The sequence below is a fragment of the Sesamum indicum genome, linkage group LG1 (assembly GCF_000512975.1).
Source record: "Sesamum indicum cultivar Zhongzhi No. 13 linkage group LG1, S_indicum_v1.0, whole genome shotgun sequence".
Lineage (NCBI taxonomy): Eukaryota > Viridiplantae > Streptophyta > Magnoliopsida > Lamiales > Pedaliaceae > Sesamum > Sesamum indicum.
In genome coordinates, this window is record NC_026145.1 from 8,239,985 (window position 1) to 8,259,553 (window position 19,569).

Sequence of the window (19,569 nt, forward strand, 5' to 3'; positions counted from 1 at the left end):
CCATACCAATTTTGAAATATATATTTATTTATATGTATTTTGATTTAAAATACATTAAAAACTAAAAACAAATACAAAAAATTCAAACAATTTTCATTTTACACAATTATAAAAGTAAACATTAGAAATCTTTCTTTATATGGTTATTTAATAAGATAATATTTTTTAGAAAAATTAAGCTTGAAATTTATAATACATATATATAGAAAGTTTGATTGAATGGATGGAAGTGGAGGGGGTATAGAGGTAATTTCGTGATGGGCGGACTCGTCGAGGGGGTGAAAGGGTGGCGACTTGAGCTACCACCGAGGGGTTGTCTTATATGATGATTGCGTGCGATGATCTCTATGTAGCTGGAAACGTCGTCGTATTTGCTGATGGGGGTGGGGCTTTGCGCCGTGTTTGGTTGATTGGTTGGTGGAAAAGGGCAATATCGCTGCCATCAGGACAAGCGATTGTGGGCTCAAAAAGAGCAAATCTAAAATAAAAAAAGTACAAAATAAACCCCCCACAAATATCAAAAAATGTTTTAAAATTTAAAATAAAATATTGCGTGCTTTTAAGTTTTTTGGAAAGAAAAAAAAAGTAAGAAATTCTTAATTTATTTAAAATTTCAATAAATTCTTTAATGTTTAATTATAATCATTGCTAACACTTTTACAAGTTTTATTATTTTATTGTAATAAAAAACTTTTCAAGAACTTTTGGTTTAAAAATAAAATTTATAAATTTAGAAAATATCTAAGTTAAAAATGTTTATTAAATAAACTTTGAGGGCATATGCTTATAATTTTTCTCAAAACATCTTATAACATTTTTAAAAAACTTTCTAAAATATCGAAATTAACAAGTTAGGAGCTTATACAAAACCAAAAAATTAAAAATTATTTTTAAAGTTTTAATAATTATTAATTACAAAATTATGGTTAGTAGTTGCATAATTATATTTTATCAGAATATTTTGAATTTTTTTAAATATTTTATAAACTTTAAACATATATGATATTATTTTTTTAAATTAAAGTAGTCATGTAGTGCCCCCCTCCCCCACCAAACCCAAAAAAAGAGATTATTCCTAGAATGTATGATAATTATATATTTATTTAGAACAAAAATGAATAAAAAAATCACGAGGAAGTTTATTAAAATTTAACATAATTATAATTTTTTCGTTATTTAAAAAATATAATATCCTTTTGAAATATACGATCATCTAACAAATATTATCTATAATAGATTATCACAATAAAATATTTAATTAACGATTATTAATTTATACTATGTAAAAAGAAAAAGTCCCTTTTTTTTTTATAAATGACAGTTATGACACTGCAACACCGATTTTATCGTTATATCAATAATATTCCACAATTGATTTTTTTCTTTTTTAGAAATATAATGTATTAATTCTTTATTCATAATATATTTAAAATATAAAATAATATTTATTATACGTACATAAAAATTGCTCTAGCAAAAAAGTTGGGGGTGAATTGAGACACAAGTGTCATGTTGTCGGCAATGGCTTCATCAATCAGTAATCAACTTCCTTCACTTCACTTCACTTGTAGGCTTCCATTCATAATAATAATTATAATAATTCACACGTGCCTTCGCACGTGGCGTTTTGTACTACTAGAAAATAAATGAGCGTATAATATTTATTGTAAAGTCAAAACTCATCATTCATAAATTTCAATAGAAAGAAATAAATTATTATGCCCAAAATTTAAATAAAATAAAAAAAAAAAGAGTTGTAGATATTGTTAGAGGTGTTCAAAGTTGGATTAAATTCGATCGAACCGAACAAAATCAAAAAATTCGATTTGGTTTCTATTTATTTATTATTTTGGTTTTTTTTGTCGTAATCGAAAATCGAATTTTCTTATTGTTTATATTATATTATATTTATATAGTAATATAAATATATTATATATTTAGATATTGAATATTGTAGTTGTATATTTGTGATTTGTACTATTAAATTTGAATTTAAATTAAATAAATGGATTGCTATTGTGTTCTTTTCTTTTGATTTGAAATCTTGAATTGCATTTCACAATACATTTTATTTTTTAAACTTTGATATTTTGGTACATGTCTTTAAAATTGAAAAAGTATCAAAATTATTTATATATATATATTATTAAAAAAATAATTTTTCAGTTATATATATTATTAAAAACATAATTTTTCAGTTTTACCGCCAAATCAACTTTTCAATTAATCAAAAATTCGTTTCGACTCGCAGAAATACACACCCCTAAATATTGGTGGGGATAAATACCTTAAATTTGTGATTGTCACGTGGATTAAATAGCGAAGCACTAATTTCTAAGTTGTTTAGTGGTTGGAAATTTATTTTCATCATATATATGATTATTTCTCACGTGTGTTTACTATCTTAAATCAAATTAGTTGATATTGTCGTAAAATTACTCCGTTCTTCATTTCCATGGATGGATTATTTGGTGGAATTTCCGTTTCCTTACAACGACATACTTGGACCACTTCCTTTGCTCGGATATTTGCAATAACTTCTATACTTATGGTGAAAATAAATTATAAAACAACGTATTGTGACAGTCAGTATATTAAAACAGAAACATAAAGGCTATCAAAATAAGTGCGCATACCTGGATGGTTCATTTGATTTTTTATTTGGGCATGTAAGAAAATATTTTATTTTTGTTTAGCTGTAGATAAATATAAGATTATTTGTCTTTATCCAAAAAATTTATAAATTTATTAGATAAATATTTGAATTAAAATATGAAACTAAGAGAGGGGAATTAGAATTGAGTGAGAGAGGAGATTTTGGTAATTTCAGGGTAAAGCAACAAGAGAAACAAACGGTAAAAAAAGGCGCCTTAGCTGTTTATTCCCAAAAGAGAATTAGCCAATCCATTAATGGCAGCTTAAGCAGTAGATTATCAATTAATGGCAGCTTAATCAGTATTAGCAGTGGATTATCCATTAAATTCTGGATCATCATTTCCGATACTGCTTTTTGTTCGCTGTAGAGTCTCTCTCAAACTCAATCCCCACTTCCATTCACCTAACGGAGGGAATCTTTTTGTCGTTTTTACCTATTCTGCGCGGGTACGACGTCGTACAAAGGCGGATGGGTGGCCGGGGATCGAATCACCGGCTGTTTTCGGCTTCCAGTTTCCAGAATCGGATTTCCTTCTTGATGCTGTCCATGTTTGCTACCATGGCGTCCCTTTATGTTGCTGGCCGGTGTGTATTTCATCTGCTTCACGCAGTAACTTGTGTTTTTTGGAGGAAAAGCACATATGTATATGTACATTGTATATAATTTTGATAAACGGATTGGTTGTAGATTGTGGCAGGACGCGGAGAACAGGGTTTATTTGATTGACGAGCTTGATAAGAGAACTGGCCAGGTTAAAATTATTTGCTATTGATTCATAAAATTTCCTTCTCTTTTTATTTTTAAAATTTTTAACTGATTTAGAGTTTAGCATTGCTGTATAAATAGGCAAAAGATGATTGCGAGGAAGAAAGGAAAAAATGTGGGTTTTAATTTTAACAACTGTTTTACTTAAACCTGGTGTCAGTTTGAGGTCGAGCATCTTAATATTTCGATAATTACCGTTTGATGTGCTGATCCGTATTAGTTTCAAACTCAGTGCAGTTCGAAGATCATTTAGCTTCATCTTGTTTATGATTATTTAATTTATCCGGAGAGCTAAGAGCTTAAAAGAAGTCTAGTAACATCACTCTGTAGGGTTGACATTAGATTGGTTTCGATAATGGACATTTATATGTTTGTGGGTGCTGAAAGATAGTCACTTTCCATCAGTAGAGCAAAATTGAAGGACCAAACAGTAATTTAACCACGTTTGATAGTATTGCAAACATACTACTGGATGCCGCAATAGTGCTCATGAATCCATTCTGCTTTATGTGGTTATATTATACATTAGAGAAAATGCCATTAGGCAATCTGACACATGCTGCTCATTGCCAACTTGGGAACTGCCACCCTCAATTTGAATTCTGCCGCAAATTGTGTTGCTATTTTTTGTTAATTATTCGACACTTAACCCACAAATTTATTTCATATTCGTCTCTTTCTGTATCAGGGGAAGTCTTCCATTTCTGTTGATGACACGTTAAAAATCATCACTTGCAGGTAAATTTTGTCTGGATATCTACTGCATTAGTGCGTCCACGCATGCACGTGGAAGATATGCATTTCGTTGAATCAATTAGCCTTATAGTGATAATCCCTTTTTTTGTCAGAGAACAGCAGAAGAAATTAGCTGCTCTTCATGTTGATCTGGAACAAGCTAGGCAGGAAGGTTTTGTGTCTAAACATCTCTCGTTAAATGGTGGAACTACAAAGAAAAAACTTTTAGCGGTCATCGGGATAATTACAATGTTTGGGCGCAAGAACAATAGAGATGCAATTCGTAAGGCCTGGATGCCTACTGGTACGCAATTCTTACATGCCGTGAGTTTTGTCCATTTCCTGTCATGAAAAGTGGGTATACAAAAAGCAACATCATTTCCATGCCAATATTATGTTTTCTTCTGATTTCTGAATAACAAAATGAGTGCTGGAATCCCTCATAAGGAAATGGAGCACATTAAAAGTACCAAGGGCCTTGATCCTATTCACTACCCACAAATACCAACTTTCAAGTTTCAAGTTTTTGGCTCTCTAAACCACCCTTCCTCATGCTTTCCATATGCTTATTTTTGCCTTTGCATAGTTGCTTCTCAAGTATTGCTAATGCAGAATTCACTGAATGTAGGTGATGCTCTCAAGAAACTGGAGGAGGAAAAAGGCATTGTAATACGATTTGTAATAGGGAGAAGGTCAATATACTGGTGACTCAAAATTGACAGAAGAATTCCTTAGAGCTCTATGTTTGACTAATTTTACACATCAATGCAGTGCTAATCATGGGGACAGTTCAGACAGGGAGATTGACAGTGAAAATAGGCAGGCTAATGACTTCACAATTCTTGTATGTTGAGTTTCACATAGCTAATTTTAATCGGGTTTTAATCCCTTACATCACATGAAGAAAGACTGGTGACACTTGGGCCCTCTACCTTTGGCAAAGTACTTTCCCTGATAGTAAACAATTAGTGAACAGACTTCTCCATTTATCTAACCGTTTGTTTTTAACTATAACTAGCAATCCCCTTCTCCATTGTGAGAACAGTTTGAGGTGAAGATCCTTCCATTATACACAAGCATTTCTTTTCTTGAGAGAAAGCCCCTTAATTGTGAGAAGAGCAAGGTCTTTAGCCATTTATCTACCATGCTTTTCTTGATTTCCATTTCCATTCCCCCGCTTTCTTCATACAGGCTAATCTTACCATTTGACTACATCACTTCAACTTACTAGCAAAATTTATTTTTCTGGGTGTTTCTAAACATTCAGATACAAAGGGCATAAATCTGGCTCTGTCTGCGCCTTCATGCTGTTTTTGTCTACTTTCTCAATCTACGTCCACACATACTACCATCCTGGAGAATCCAAGAGTAGACATTAGTCACACATGTAACTGTGTTATATGCTCTATTGGTCTATAAGATCATGTTATGCAGCTTGTACTTGTATGCTTTAAGTTATAGAAAAATTGATGAGTTTTTAATCATTTCCTTGTTAGGAAAATCACATGGAGACTCCTGAAGAGCGACCACAGAAGACAAAATTGTTCCTCATTCATGCCGTGCAGCACTGGGATGCTGAGTTCTATGTTAAGATTAATGATGATGTTTATGTCAATATTGGTATGTTTTGCTGGATATATAAAATGTTGAAGATCTTTGTTTATTGCTTGCTCTAACATGGTAGCTATGCTACGGCGGGCTTTTCTGTAACTTCAATACAGGCACTTTTTTATATTAAATTCATATTGCATGATTTAGGTGTCAGACAGTTTTGTCAATGATTGTAAAGTTGAAAATTTTCTACATAACTTGTTCTTGATTACCTCTTTGAGACTTCTACATGACAGGACATTGTCTAGGAAGGCTGTTCTGGTGTTGGAAATGAGTTCATAACCACTGACCTTATTGGGTCTTCCCAAAATCCGAGTGTTTCCAGTTGCTAAACATGTTAGTTGATTGGCTACCCATGGGGTTGTGAAGTTGGGTTAAATAATATGTTGAGTTTGTGATTTGATATGACTTTGATGTTCTGTTGGTAAAAGTTGGTTGTTGGTCTCACCTAGAGCGTCTTGCAATCTGAAACAAGTATTTCAATAATTGGCACAGGGCACCTGAGAGAACCTTTCAGTCAAATAGTTTTGCTAGTAAATAGTATTTAAATGCTTTTGTAATCAAAGCAGCTTTTTTTGTGGATTCGAAAGTTCCTCAATTCACTTCAACTCCCTCTCCAATAGCTCATATACTCATTTTGGCTAAATGTGTAATGTCAAGCTTTCTGTTCTAGCATTCTTGAGGTTTAGTAAAGACCTTAAGGTTACATGATAGCCAGTAGAAATTTCAAATAAGCCTCAGAGACAGGCTTGCAGTAATCATGCCCCTTTACAACTTGCTTTATGCTGCAAGAACTAATAGGAGTTTGAAGCATTGCTATGTTTTGGCATTGCTTCTCTTATATGATCATTCCTTGTTGTGCAGATGCACTTGGAGCTGTGCTTGCAAGTCATTTGGATAAGCCTCGTGCTTACATTGGATGTATGAAGTCGGGAGAAGTTTTCTCTCAGCCGTGAGTTAATTTGAAACCTTTATCTGAATCATTTCTTTGGGATGGAAGATTGAGAAGAACCTTTAACGTTTTAATGGTAATGCATATCTTTTCTGGTTTGCAGGAAACAGAAATGGTATGAACCTGACTGGTGGAAATTTGGTGATGGGAAGTCGTAAGTAATAGATTTGTTTCCTTATTTTATTTACTCCATCTTACTTTTTGCTTGAGACTTGAGAAATTTTATTCATGCTGTCATGTCATTGATATTAGCCTATGTGTTACCTATTTGCCTTTACTTTAATGTTGAAGTCAGAGAAACAAGGGTAAAATATGATTAACTTCCAGTTTGAAGTTGTTTCTTGTATGGGCAAGATATGAATTTAAAGAAAATAGAACTCGGGAAATGAAGAAAAAATTTCAGTTGTTCCTAATGATGAAACCTAGCAATGCAAGGGGGAGCATTAAATTATTATGAGTAATTATTGATTAGATACCCAATGTCTTAAATATGATTCCGACTTTTTTGGCATCTTGGAGTTAAAGATATTTTGGGCTGCCGCATCTTGCTACCTGCAAGAGAAAGATATCATGTGATGAAGAAACTATGCACCATATAATATGTCCCTGATTGGATATGCTTCTATTTTGTCTTTAAAAGTTCCCTCTTTATGTCCTCTGTCATTTGCCTGGGTATTCTTAGCTTAACTGCTGAGCTGCCTTGCCAGCTTCTAGTGGAAGGTTGATATCATGCTAATTTCTAGGTTCTCTTTCATAGTCTGGATTCCAATCTCTCTGGAGCACGCTTTACCTTCCCCTTTTCTTCTTTTATTTATTGAGTTGAAATGTACTGCCTCACTTGACTGCAAAAGTAACCGTCTTTCTATGTAGATACTTCCAACATGCTTCTAGTGAAGTATTTGCAATTTCACAAGCATTGGCTCAGTTTATTTCAATCAACAGGTATGTTCACCATCGTCATGTCTTTTTAATCAATTCTTCTCTTCATTTTCCATAATGCAATGAAATGTTTGTATTTGATTGTTGCTCTTCGTGATTTTGCAGATTGGTCCTCCGCACTTATGCTCATGACGATGTCAGTGTTGGATCATGGTTCATTGGGCTTGATGTGAAGCATGTTGATGAAGGGAAGTTTTGCTGCTCGTCCTGGTCGTCAGGTTGCCGCTATATTCTTGTCACTATCTAATTTCCCTGTGAAATAAGTTTATAGAACTCATGCAGCTGGATGTCCCATTCCCCATTCCAGCTATATATGTTTTCTCATTTTCATACTCAAAAGAAAAGCAGTGTTTTTACCATCATCTGGATTTTGTGTTAATCTTGTCTCCTAGGACTTCCTAATATCTGTGTGAGATGGGTACTCAACTTTTTTTCCGCACGATCAGGAAAAATTGATGCTTCCATATCATCTGTGCTCCTCTTGCCACAATTAGGACATGGCATGACTAGAAGCATAATCTTATAGCATTCACAACCATCAGAAATTTGCATGGTTTCTCTATGCTATCCCTTGTCATCTGGAAACAATAGCATATCCCCTGTCAATCTAATCTGTTTGAGCAGCAAGATGAGAGATGAAATTTGTTAGTTGCAACTCCACATTGATGAGTGCTTTTACTAATACTGACATTAATCCATTTCTTTTCTTTTAGTTAGTAGGGAAGCTTTTGCCTACAATATAGCATCTGAATATTCAATACCTTATACTTCAATTTTGTGTTTACAGGAGCCATTTGTGCGTCCGTGTGATTCAACTCTGGCAGTGGAAAAATGCAGGCACCTGACCTACAGTGCCCAGCATATTAGCTAGGTATGTTTTGGCTGACTCAGTAAACATTGTAGACATGATTCAAGAGACGCTCCACAAGAATGTCATAGAAGCATACGCAACTGAAAACACATGTTTACTGCTCTAGAGATGTAGCGTCGGCTGTACCAAACGGATTTGTAATCCAACAGTTTTATACTATTGATATGTATTGCAGAGTACATAATTGCAATATCATCACATCCTTTTTTGTTTTTCGATCTGAAATTCTTGTTCGAGTCCAGATCAGTCCGGAAAGCAGAGATTAATATACAGCTTCCAGTGGGACCTTAACATCATCGAATTAGTCTGTAGAATCTTAAAATCTAAGAAAAAAATGGTTGGTGTATGTGAGATATTATGTCCAAATATTGATGAAGCAGGCAGATAATGAAGAACGCAAAATACAGCAATTTAACACAGCTTGTTCTTAGTAGCTGAGTGTTAAAAACAGAAAAAGTGAAATATCAGTTTGGGAAGCCACTCTCTTATCAGAGCCAGGTTTCGATCCTGGGACCTGTGGGTTATGGGCCCACCACGCTTCCGCTGCGCCACTCTGATTTTGTTGCTATTCCTTTGTGTAGATTAATTGGAATCGAATCAAGCAAAATTTTCCCCCCTTCTTGAGTTATATTCAAAGACATTGGATACTGTGAAAAGCAAATTTTATATGAGTAACTTTAGCCTTTCTTTTTAATTATTAACAATTATTATGTTTTATGAACCCTATGTATCTATATATTTCACATAACTTCATTTCACTCTTTACTAATTACTTATTAGGGGAATATTATACTTATGTTTAATTATACAATCAATTATTGAATCGAACGTTTATTTTTTGTGCCAAAAGATATAACTGATAAAAATAATACAATTTAAATCTTTTTTTTTTAGTTGTATATACCAACACATCATTAGCTAGAGGTTTTTAAATTGATTTGATTAAAAAAAATGTTACAAACTTAAATAAGAAGAACGAAAAACATTGTAATTTGGCAAATGAAAATATTTCATTGTCTATATATATATATATATATATATATATATACATGTCCAAGTGAAGAGTCCAATTTTGTAGTTATCAAAAATATAAAAATAGAAGAACCAAAATTGACAAGATAGAATCATTTGAGCCCATTAACATCTACCAGACACTAACACATGCTTTACACTTTATATCCATTTATATGTGCTTCACCTCAATCCCTCCTGATCAAGAACAACAACTCTCCAAATCTGCCAAAAAAAGAAAAAAAACATAGTTGACAGCTTTATGTGATTATATTTTTATTTAAAAGTATATAATTTAATTAAATATTTATCCAATTCTGGCAACTATATCGATATGGACTGTTGTTACAACCTCCAAATAGTTTAGAGGCAAATTGAATTTTTTTTATTATAAAATAATATAATATACGATACTGATATGCATAAAAATAAATTAGTCCAAAGAGACCTAAGTAACTCAAAAAAATAAATAAAATACAATACAAGGCCCATAGTGCCTCTCAGGGAGCCCAATTTAGGAGAAGGCTTAGGGAGACAGGCTGACGTCCCCAATAAAATAGAAGTCAAGTTGGCCCATGTCAGGAAAAACCCTGATCTAAGAGACCTCACAGGTCTACCAGGAGGTTTAGGGACTTGAACTCTTCCAACCAAACTCAAAGATCCTTCACATGGCACTCATAGGGGACTTAGGTGGTGGCCACGCAAGACCTTTGGAGGTCCCCCTTATAGAATGGGATAAGGACCATCAGCCCCATCATGGGCACGTGGTGCCCCCAAAGAGAAGTACTATAAACCCTAAAAAGATTGGACTCCAACTGGAAAAGATCTCCTCATCACCTCCTTGGAAATCTGAGGATGCAACATCCTTATCCCCCATCAAATAAACAACATACTCCAACAGGCCCCGAATCTTGGGGGGATCTTCCAACTACTTCTCAAATCCAAGGGGGATCAACTAACTATTGAGGACTCTACATCAAATCTGAGGAGGATTCAACATGCTCCTTCAAATTCGTGACATTCTCTAACAACCTTATGGTTATCTATAAATAGAGCTTCCTCAGCGGGATAACGACATTCATAGATTCACATATCCATACTTCACACAATCAGAAGGACACATTCACACATGTTACTACAAATTTTACTTTTTTTTGCTATCATGTTAGCTTAAAGGAGAATTGCAAATTTCGTACTTAGACCTTTGATTCCGTATCGATCTCTCTATCTTATGCAAAATTAAGCAATAATATTCTCTTCTTCACTCATTTAACCATTTTTATCTTCTAGCACTTATTCACCACTTCATCTCCAAGTGGGCGAAGCACCACATTTTTTCCTCACATCATTTATACCAAACATTCATTTTTTGCACGCACCAATTTGCGCCGCCTGTGGAAACACAAAACTAAAGCGTGAAATCAATGGAAGCTACTAACGCTGGAGCTAAGATCTCCTCGGATGACTCTCCCGGGAGGATGGTCCCCCTCATGTTGGAGGACCTCCAACGAATGATTACTACCTCTATTCAAGGTCTCATCATTATTATTACTTAATACTGATGTCCCTACTGCGAATTTTTAATGTGTAGGGACATCACCTTGGGGAGAAAACGATAGCACCCTCCCCTGCGAGAAGGTGCCCTCAAGGACTGGTGGCGCACATTGATAAGCTTTAGCACGACTTCTTAAATCTGTAGAGGTGAGTCCTTAGAATGCCCCTAGGCAGGCAGGAGGACACCCCCCCTTCAACAAACAAATCTTCACATACAAGCTTCCCTCAAGGAATATCTTTAGTATTTTAATTTAGTAGCCTTGGAGACATAGTTTTTACCACCTTCGATGTATTAACATGTGTCTTCTTGTAGCAATTTCACGATGGATATTTCTCCAAGCCTCTAGCCAAAAGCCCTGCCGTCGGACATACATCTTCTTAACCCCTCCCCCCCCCCCCCCCCCCCCCCCCCCCAAGCAAACATCCTCCTCAGAGAATAAGTCCTACTCCTAGGTAGGCATTCTTCTCAAAATATAATCTTGCACCCAGGCAGGTTCCTTCTCAGATTTCTCAGAATAAAGCTCTGACCCTAGACAGATACCCTCTCATAAAAAGCCCAATCTTCCACACAGGCACATAAGCCCTCCTCCGTGGAGACACCTCAAACCTCCTTTTGGTAAGTACTTAGGTCCTTATTCGGGGACTTGTAAGCTCTGTTTCATGCAAGCATCTAAGCCCTCCTCCACAGAGGCATCTAAACCCTTCTTCGAGCGAATATTTTATTCTTCCTCTGGTGAAGTCCTGCTCCAAGTAGGGACACTTGATAAACCCTCCTCTGTGGAGGCACACAAGCCCTTCTATGTGGAGGCACTTACATAAAAGCCCTGCTCCGTATAAACACGAAGTAAGCTCTTTTTTTTTTTCTTTTTTTTTAAGCATGCTTATGATATTAACATTTTTTTGCAGAAAATTGAAAAAGAAATGTCTCAATCTTTGGGCCTCGCCTCTAAAGATGTCTACTCTAATAAGTGTAGAGATTTCCACTTATTAGAGTTGAGGGGTAATAATGTGCATAATAATAGGCTAACCCAAAGAGGCTCAAACAGTCCAAAAAGAAGAAAATGTTACAAAGCCCATGGTGCCCCTTGAGGGCCCAGTTCGGGAGAAGACGAATGTGGACAGAATCCCTCTACAAAATAGAAATCCAGCTGGCCCAAGTTCGAGAGAGCCTGATCCAAGAGGTTTCACAAGCCCACAAGGATGCTTAGGGACTTGAAATTCCGTAAACTCTAAGGTCCTCCACATGGCACCCATAGGGACCCAGGTGACGGCCACACAGGACCTTTGGAAGTCCCTACACAGAATCAGATAAGGACTATCAGCCCCCTTAGGGACACATAAAAAGATTGGACTCCAATTGAGAGAGATCACCTCAACCACCTCCTTGAAAATCCAAGAAAACAATATCCTTATCCCCCAACAGATACACAACCTTCCAATAGTCACTCGAATATGAGGGAGATCTTCCAGCTACCTCTCAAATCCGAAGGGGATCAACAAATTGCTGAGGATTCTACACCAAATCTGAGAGGATTCAACATGCTTCCCCAAATTCATGTCCTTCTTCAACAACCTTGCGGTTGCCTATAAATATATAGTTCCCCTAGCGGGAGAAGGACATTCATAGATTCACATATTCACATGATCAGAAGGACATATTCACACACATTCATATGTTTTATACTTTGAGTTTACCCACTATAATTTTTACTTTTTTTCCATCATGTTAGCTTAAAAGAGTATTGTAATTTCATACTTAGAGTTTTGATTCCATATCAATCTCTCTATTGTAAGCAAAATCAAGCAATAATACTCTCTTCTTCACTCATTTAACCGTTTTTACTTTTAGCATTTATTTCACCACTTCCAATTCCAAATGGGCCAAGCACCGCATTTTTACTTACATCATTTACTTCATATGTGTATTTTTACACACATCAGATACTTTATTTAATATTGTCGATTTATTTATAAAAATATTTTTTAAAAATATATAAACAAAATAAACTTTACACACATAATTTCTCATGCTTTTAACATGCATGGGCCTTTATAATGATGCATTTCTTTTCTTGATAAAATAAAAAAAAAGGGATAATACATTATTCTTTATGAGATATGGTATAATTGTACATAAATTTTTGTGGTTCGAAAAATTACATTTAGTACTCTTGATGTTTATTTTTGTGTAACAAATAGACCGCCCTGTTAGTAAAAAATCACCGATTTGCTAATATTAGGCAAAAAAAGGTTGATTAAAAATCTATTTATCCCAATTAATTTATTACTGATCTATAAAAAAAAACTTTTATGATCAAACTATCCTTATACATTTTAATGATAATGTATGTAATGATGTATATCTTTCCTCTTGTAAGGTTATTCTGGTATGAGAAGATCTGTTTGACCTAAAATATAGGATTAATATGTTAATCGAGATAAATACAAATTTTCATTCAATTTTTTGCTAGTATAAATAAATTAAGTTAATTTTAACTAATAAAACAATCTATTTATTATATATAAATAAATATTAAAACTACTAAATATGATTTTTTAAATCATATAAAATCTATGTGTTATTATACTAAATTAGACATTGTAATTATCCCAATAAAAAACTGGGCTGCCATGCTCATGAAATGTTAATATTAAATACACATACAAGGGGGAAAAAGAACCTGTGATACAAGAGTGAGAAAACCAAGGTATCACCGGTGGTTGTAGTAATGATACATCCATGTTATAAATGAATGAGAGTGAGAACTGAGAAGTGTCACATTTTCCCAGTTGGGGGAGAAGGGCCCATCACCCTCTCCATCTGTAAGAGTAAATTAAAAATTTACTACTCCTTTCAGTGTTGTCAGTTGTAAGCATCTAACCATCATCATCACACATAAAAAGAAACCATAGTTATGAACCAATTCACAGCTATTTTCTTATCATCCATTGTGTTTCTTTTGATCCAACAGTTTTACTCTTTTTATCATTACAATCTGTCTGTATTAATGAAGTTAACAACCTCAAAGGACTTGCTAATATTGTAAGATCGATTTGTTTATGTTTTTATACAGCGTGCTTTTGTCCATCCCAATGTGAATCTTATAGGATTTCTTCAAGAAGAAAGAAGTAGAGACTCATGTTTGAGAAATAACGTTATATCAATGTGTGTATATAACTATATTTGTAAAATTACACTTTTCCATACCGCGAGGATATTGAACTCCACTAGCTGCTCTCCAATATCTGTACTTTATCTGGTGTATAATCCATACCTAACGCTTCATATGTTAATCAAATCTCTTTTTTTATTTCATATGAGATGATATAAACTGTCAGCATGAAAAATGAAATAAAGAAATCTTAAGGGAAAACTATAAAGTTTTACAAATAAAGAAAATTACTAATGAGAACAGAGTTTTGGGGATAAATGGATTTTTAAAGAGTTTTGCAGCATCAAGTTCTTGAATTCTTGGGTGTATAATAATTGTTATTGGCACTGAACCCAAAAGCTAAAGAACAAAAAGAGCTTTCTTCTTCTGCTTCTGACTCTTATTGAAACTCCCTAAGCCCTTTTCCAGAATCCCACTCTACTTTTTCCAGACACCATTCTTGGGCTTTGCTTCTCTACGTCAGTTCTTTCTCCTTTTTCCCCTTCACACACACTATATATTTTGTCTCCCAGCTTTTTGTTTCAGCCTCTTCTGCCAATTCAAAAACAAAAAGATGCATGCTTTATTTTGAATACAAGTTAAAATCTTGGAGCACAGAGAAGCAATTTTCATTCTTGAAATGGAGAAGTTGCAATCTCTTGGTTTGTATACCTTGGTGGGAATCATGTTCTTGATGTTTCAAGTAGAAGGCAGTGTTGCTGAAACTCTTCTTGAAAGTGACAAGAATGCATTGCTTGATTTTGTGAACAAGCTTCCTCATTTGAGGTCTTTGAACTGGAGTGAGGAGCTTCCAGTGTGCAGAAACTGGACTGGGATTTCTTGCAGTGAGGATGGGAGTAGAGTGGTATCTGTAAGGCTACCAGGGGTGGGATTCCAAGGACCCATTCCAGAGAACACATTGAGCAGGCTATCAGCATTGCAGATCTTGAGCCTCAGATCCAATGGCATTAATGGGACTTTCCCACTGGACTTTGGTAACCTCAAGAATTTAACCTCACTTTATCTTCAGTACAACAATTTCTCTGGTCCATTGCCTTTGGATTTCTCTGTTTGGAGGAACTTGAGTGTTGTTAACCTGTCAAACAATGGGTTTAATGGCCACATTCCTAGTTCATTTTCTAGTTTGAATCAGCTTACTGCTTTGAATCTTGCTGAAAACTCACTCTCCGGTGAGATTCCTGATTTGAATTTGCCAAACTTGCAGTTGCTTAACCTGTCAGGCAATAATCTTGTTGGTAGTGTGCCTAGATCACTTCAGAGGTTCCCAAAGTCAGTGTTTGTGGGTAATAGTGACTCTTTATTGGATTACACTGTGACTAGCTCTCCTCTTGTTTTGGCCCCTCATGAACAAAATCTGAAAACCAAGAATGTAGGGGGACTGAGTGAAAGGGCATTGCTTGGAATTGTAGTAGCTGGTTCTGTTCTTGGGATTCTTGGTTTTGGTTTTATGTTGCTTGTTTGCTTAGTTAGGAGAAAGACGGTCGACGGGCTTGGTGGGGAATTTGAGAAAGGGGATATGTCACCGGGGAAGGTGATCTCACGGAGCCAAGGTGCGAGTAATAAGTTGGTTTTCTTTGAGGGATGTAACTATGCTTTTGATTTGGAGGATTTGTTGAGGGCTTCTGCTGAAGTGTTGGGGAAAGGTACGTTTGGGACGGCGTATAAGGCGATCCTGGAAGATGGGACGATGGTGGTGGTGAAGAGGTTGAAGGATGTGACCGCTGGGAAGAGAGATTTCAAGCAACAAATGGATGTAATTGGGAGGATCAAGCATGAGAATGTGACTGAGCTGAGGGCTTACTATTACTCAAAGGATGAGAAGCTCATGGTTTATGATTATTACAGTCAGGGCAGTTTGGCGTTGATGTTACATGGTACATTACGATCCTTTGTTCAGTTTTCAACTTGTTCATTAACTTCTATAATCCATATCACTAGCACCAGGGCTCTATGTTGTGAAGACACATTCTGATTATTAATGTCTGCAAAGATTATGGTCAAATGATGAAATGCTGTTCTTGTGTTGTCTGGTTGAATAAGCATATAAATTGTGAAAAATTGCTGTTCTGTACTTTGCATGCAGACTACTAAATATGTTCACTCTTGCAACTTTTGTCCGAATTTGCAGGTAAACAGGGAGAAAATACGATTCCTCTAGACTGGGAAACCCGACTCAAGATAGCCATTGGCGCTGCCAGAGGCATTGCTCGTGTCCACGCAGAAAACAATGGGAAGCTAGTCCACGGAAACGTCAAATCATCGAACGTGTTTCTGAATCCTCACCAATTCGGTTGTGTATCAGATCCTGGCCTGTCGGCAGTAATGAGTGCATTGGCTCTGCCAATCGCTCGTGCTGCTGGCTATCGGGCTCCAGAGGTGACAGACACAAGAAAATCAACGCAGCCATCCGATGTCTATAGCTTTGGAGTGATACTACTAGAACTACTCACCGGTAAGTCCCCCATCCACATGACTAACGGAGATGAGGTCATCCACTTGGTCCGGTGGGTCCATTCGGTAGTCCGAGAAGAGTGGACCGCAGAAGTCTTTGACGTTGAGCTGCTAAGGTATCCCAATATAGAGGAAGAGCTGGTAGAAATGTTACAAATAGGTATGTCGTGTGTGGTAAGAATGCCAGACCAGAGACCTAAGATGTCGGAAGTAGTTAAAATGGTCGAAAATGTCCGACCGTCACTTTCCAAGAATCCGGCATATTCAGACGCTAAGTCTGAAAACTCGACACCAATGCCTCCATCACCCGGTGCGTGAGGCAGCTTTTCCTCTCGATCCGAGTGCTGAAATCGCTGCCGAATTATATGTTCACCACCTTGGTGATCCCATGTTTAAGGAAGAGTTGGTTGGTATATTGATGATCAAATAGCTACATTTTAGTTGAACATATATGTACGTGGAGCATTGAGCAAAGAGATTAGTGTGAGAGTATGTTTCTTACATCTACCATATGTTTTTTCTCTAGTTACTGATGATGTCTTCATCTGAATGTTCCTGTTCTTGTCCATGCCACCAATTTTATGTTGATCTGATGTCCTCATTTGTGAGGCAAAAATAATTTAAGTTCAAGATTCCTTGAGCAAGATATGGTTGTGACAAAACTATCAATTCGAATATGAGGCAGGTCTGGTCAAACTTGAATCAATATATGTCAAATGCAATATACTTGTAGTTTGATTGTTTTATAATTAAGATAAAGTGACGAATCACACTTGCTCTGTGATTGGTTTTGTTCGATCGTACTTGTTTTGGGTAAAAAATTTTCCTAACAACAAATTGCTCACTATTATTATCTTACAAAAAAAATGAATATTTATAATAATTAAAAAGAATTTAATAAAATTATAACTATTTTAAAACATATGTATTTTAATTGAACAAACAAAAAAAAAGAAAATGAATTTGGCAAACAGTTTCAGCGAATTTTCGGTAGAAAAATCTCTAATTTTTAATTCTCAACAAATACTTGATAAAATTGAGCAAGACTGGTCTTGTTGGAATCGTCTGGACTACAGGATTCGAAAGGCTATAATCTCAATCAGTGATTCATCTTGACGGTGAAGAAATGGCAGCAAACAGATTCAGCGCGAATTTTCGGCGGAAAAATCTTCAATTTTTCATATCACCAACAAATAGTTAATAAAATTGAACTAGGTTGATCTTGTTAGAACTCTTAGGTCGAGGCGAGTCCAGTGGTGGTGGTCCGTGATCGTGGGTAGCTCCGGTGGCGGCGAATCGATGGTGGAAAGGTGCGATGGTCGTGTTAAAAATTCATTATTTACGATGGATAAAACTTGAAATTGTTTGAGGGGAAATGTTCGTCTCATCAAGGAAAGTCGAACGGTATATTTGATGGTTCACAACTCACCGTGATGGTGTCGAAATTTTAACGAGAAGTTGGCAGTGATTTGTCGTGGAACAAAATAATTTTTTTTTTAATAAAAATTTTGTCACCACGATTTCGAACCGTGGTGGTTGATTAATTTTTTTTTTTAAAACATTGTTACCGCAGTGACATAATTTTTTTTTAAAAAATATAAATTGTGACACCACGGTGTCACCTACTTTTCCAAAAAGTTTCAAAACATCTCAAATTTTTAATTTTCTTTTTTTTTTTCTGCATTTTAAAATAATTCCCCCCCACTTTCTCATATACTCTTGAGATTTCATAATTTCTTTTCTTTAGATATGAGGGGATATTACGAGATATGTTATCATGTCATCTTGGCCTTTTCAAAAATAAAAGTAATATTATACTATAAATTTAAAATACAATATTAAAAAAATACTTATATAACAAATCAAATCAAACCAAATTCTCATTTCACCTATAAACATGTATTTGGAAACATATAATTTAAATATACTTTTCATTCCTCGCATAAATGTTAAGGTTAATTACACTTAAATCCCATCTAAAAATGTTAAATTATGCTTTTCCCTAAATATTTTTTGATATTACACTTACACCTCTAAAAGTTCTCGATTTTCACTTTACCTCTTTCCAATAGGTTTTGGATAGAAAATGCAAACGCAAACAAAGAAAAATATATAAATTTGTTGCTCCTTGTTTAATATTTTTATGTATAGTTTGTACGTATAAAGGGATAAATGTAATATATATATATATGTGTATGTGTGTGTGTGTGTCTGTGGAGTGAGATTACTATAATTATATTTTTTCGATCATAAGTACAAAATTATTATATAAAAATATTAAATAAGGGGTAAAATAAAAATTTATGCAATTTTTTTGCTAACATCAGCATTTTTCATCCAAATTCTAACAAAAGATGGTCTACTGTAAAATAATAACTTTTCGATGGGGTGTAAGTGTTTTTAAATTTATTTTTAAAAAAATATAATTTTATAATTTTAGAGGGAATCAATGTAATTAATTCTAAAAATCAATAGCATTTTCACCCCATTAAAAATACATAAAAATAAAAAATAAAAATAAAAACAAGATCAAACGGTTCGACAAGTGAAAATTGAGGATAAGTGGTAATTCCAGTTCCAAGCCTCCCTCCCATATAGGAGCCACGTTGACAGGCCCGATGGACACGTGGCAGATGAGAGGCCGTTGAAGTCATGAAGCTGAAGGAGGGTGCACTGCTCTCGAAGGAATATTCAAATGGATCAATGGGCCCCAAAGGCCCATCAAGCGGTCCAATTCACTTTGTTCTCAATTCTGTGTACACACGGCCTTTTAGGCTCCACTTTTCTCTACGTGAAACCTTATCATAAAGTGTCTATTTCCTAATATATAAGATAAAAAAAAAAAAAAAAG

At 35.1% G+C, this 19,569-nt stretch overlaps 2 protein-coding genes and 1 non-coding gene across 3 annotated transcripts; 2 read left to right on the plus strand and 1 right to left on the minus strand.

Moving 5' to 3' along the window:
• Nucleotides 2,881-8,724, plus strand: LOC105158478 (hydroxyproline O-galactosyltransferase HPGT1-like). Its single transcript, XM_011075266.2, has 12 exons — nt 2,881-3,240; nt 3,344-3,407; nt 4,110-4,159; nt 4,270-4,460; nt 4,785-4,848; nt 4,928-5,000; nt 5,653-5,776; nt 6,632-6,719; nt 6,823-6,873; nt 7,590-7,661; nt 7,764-7,876; nt 8,446-8,724. The coding sequence occupies exons 1-12, from the start codon at nt 3,125-3,127 to the stop codon at nt 8,466-8,468; spliced, it is 1,029 nt and encodes a 342-aa protein (XP_011073568.1). The 5' UTR covers nt 2,881-3,124; the 3' UTR covers nt 8,469-8,724.
• On the minus strand, nt 9,016-9,087 carry TRNAM-CAU. Its single transcript has one exon. It is a non-coding gene; the product is annotated as a tRNA-Met (tRNA).
• On the plus strand, nt 14,551-17,357 carry LOC105158489 (probable inactive receptor kinase At4g23740). Its single transcript, XM_011075276.2, has 2 exons — nt 14,551-16,141; nt 16,396-17,357. The coding sequence occupies exons 1-2, from the start codon at nt 14,887-14,889 to the stop codon at nt 17,034-17,036; spliced, it is 1,896 nt and encodes a 631-aa protein (XP_011073578.1). The 5' UTR covers nt 14,551-14,886; the 3' UTR covers nt 17,037-17,357.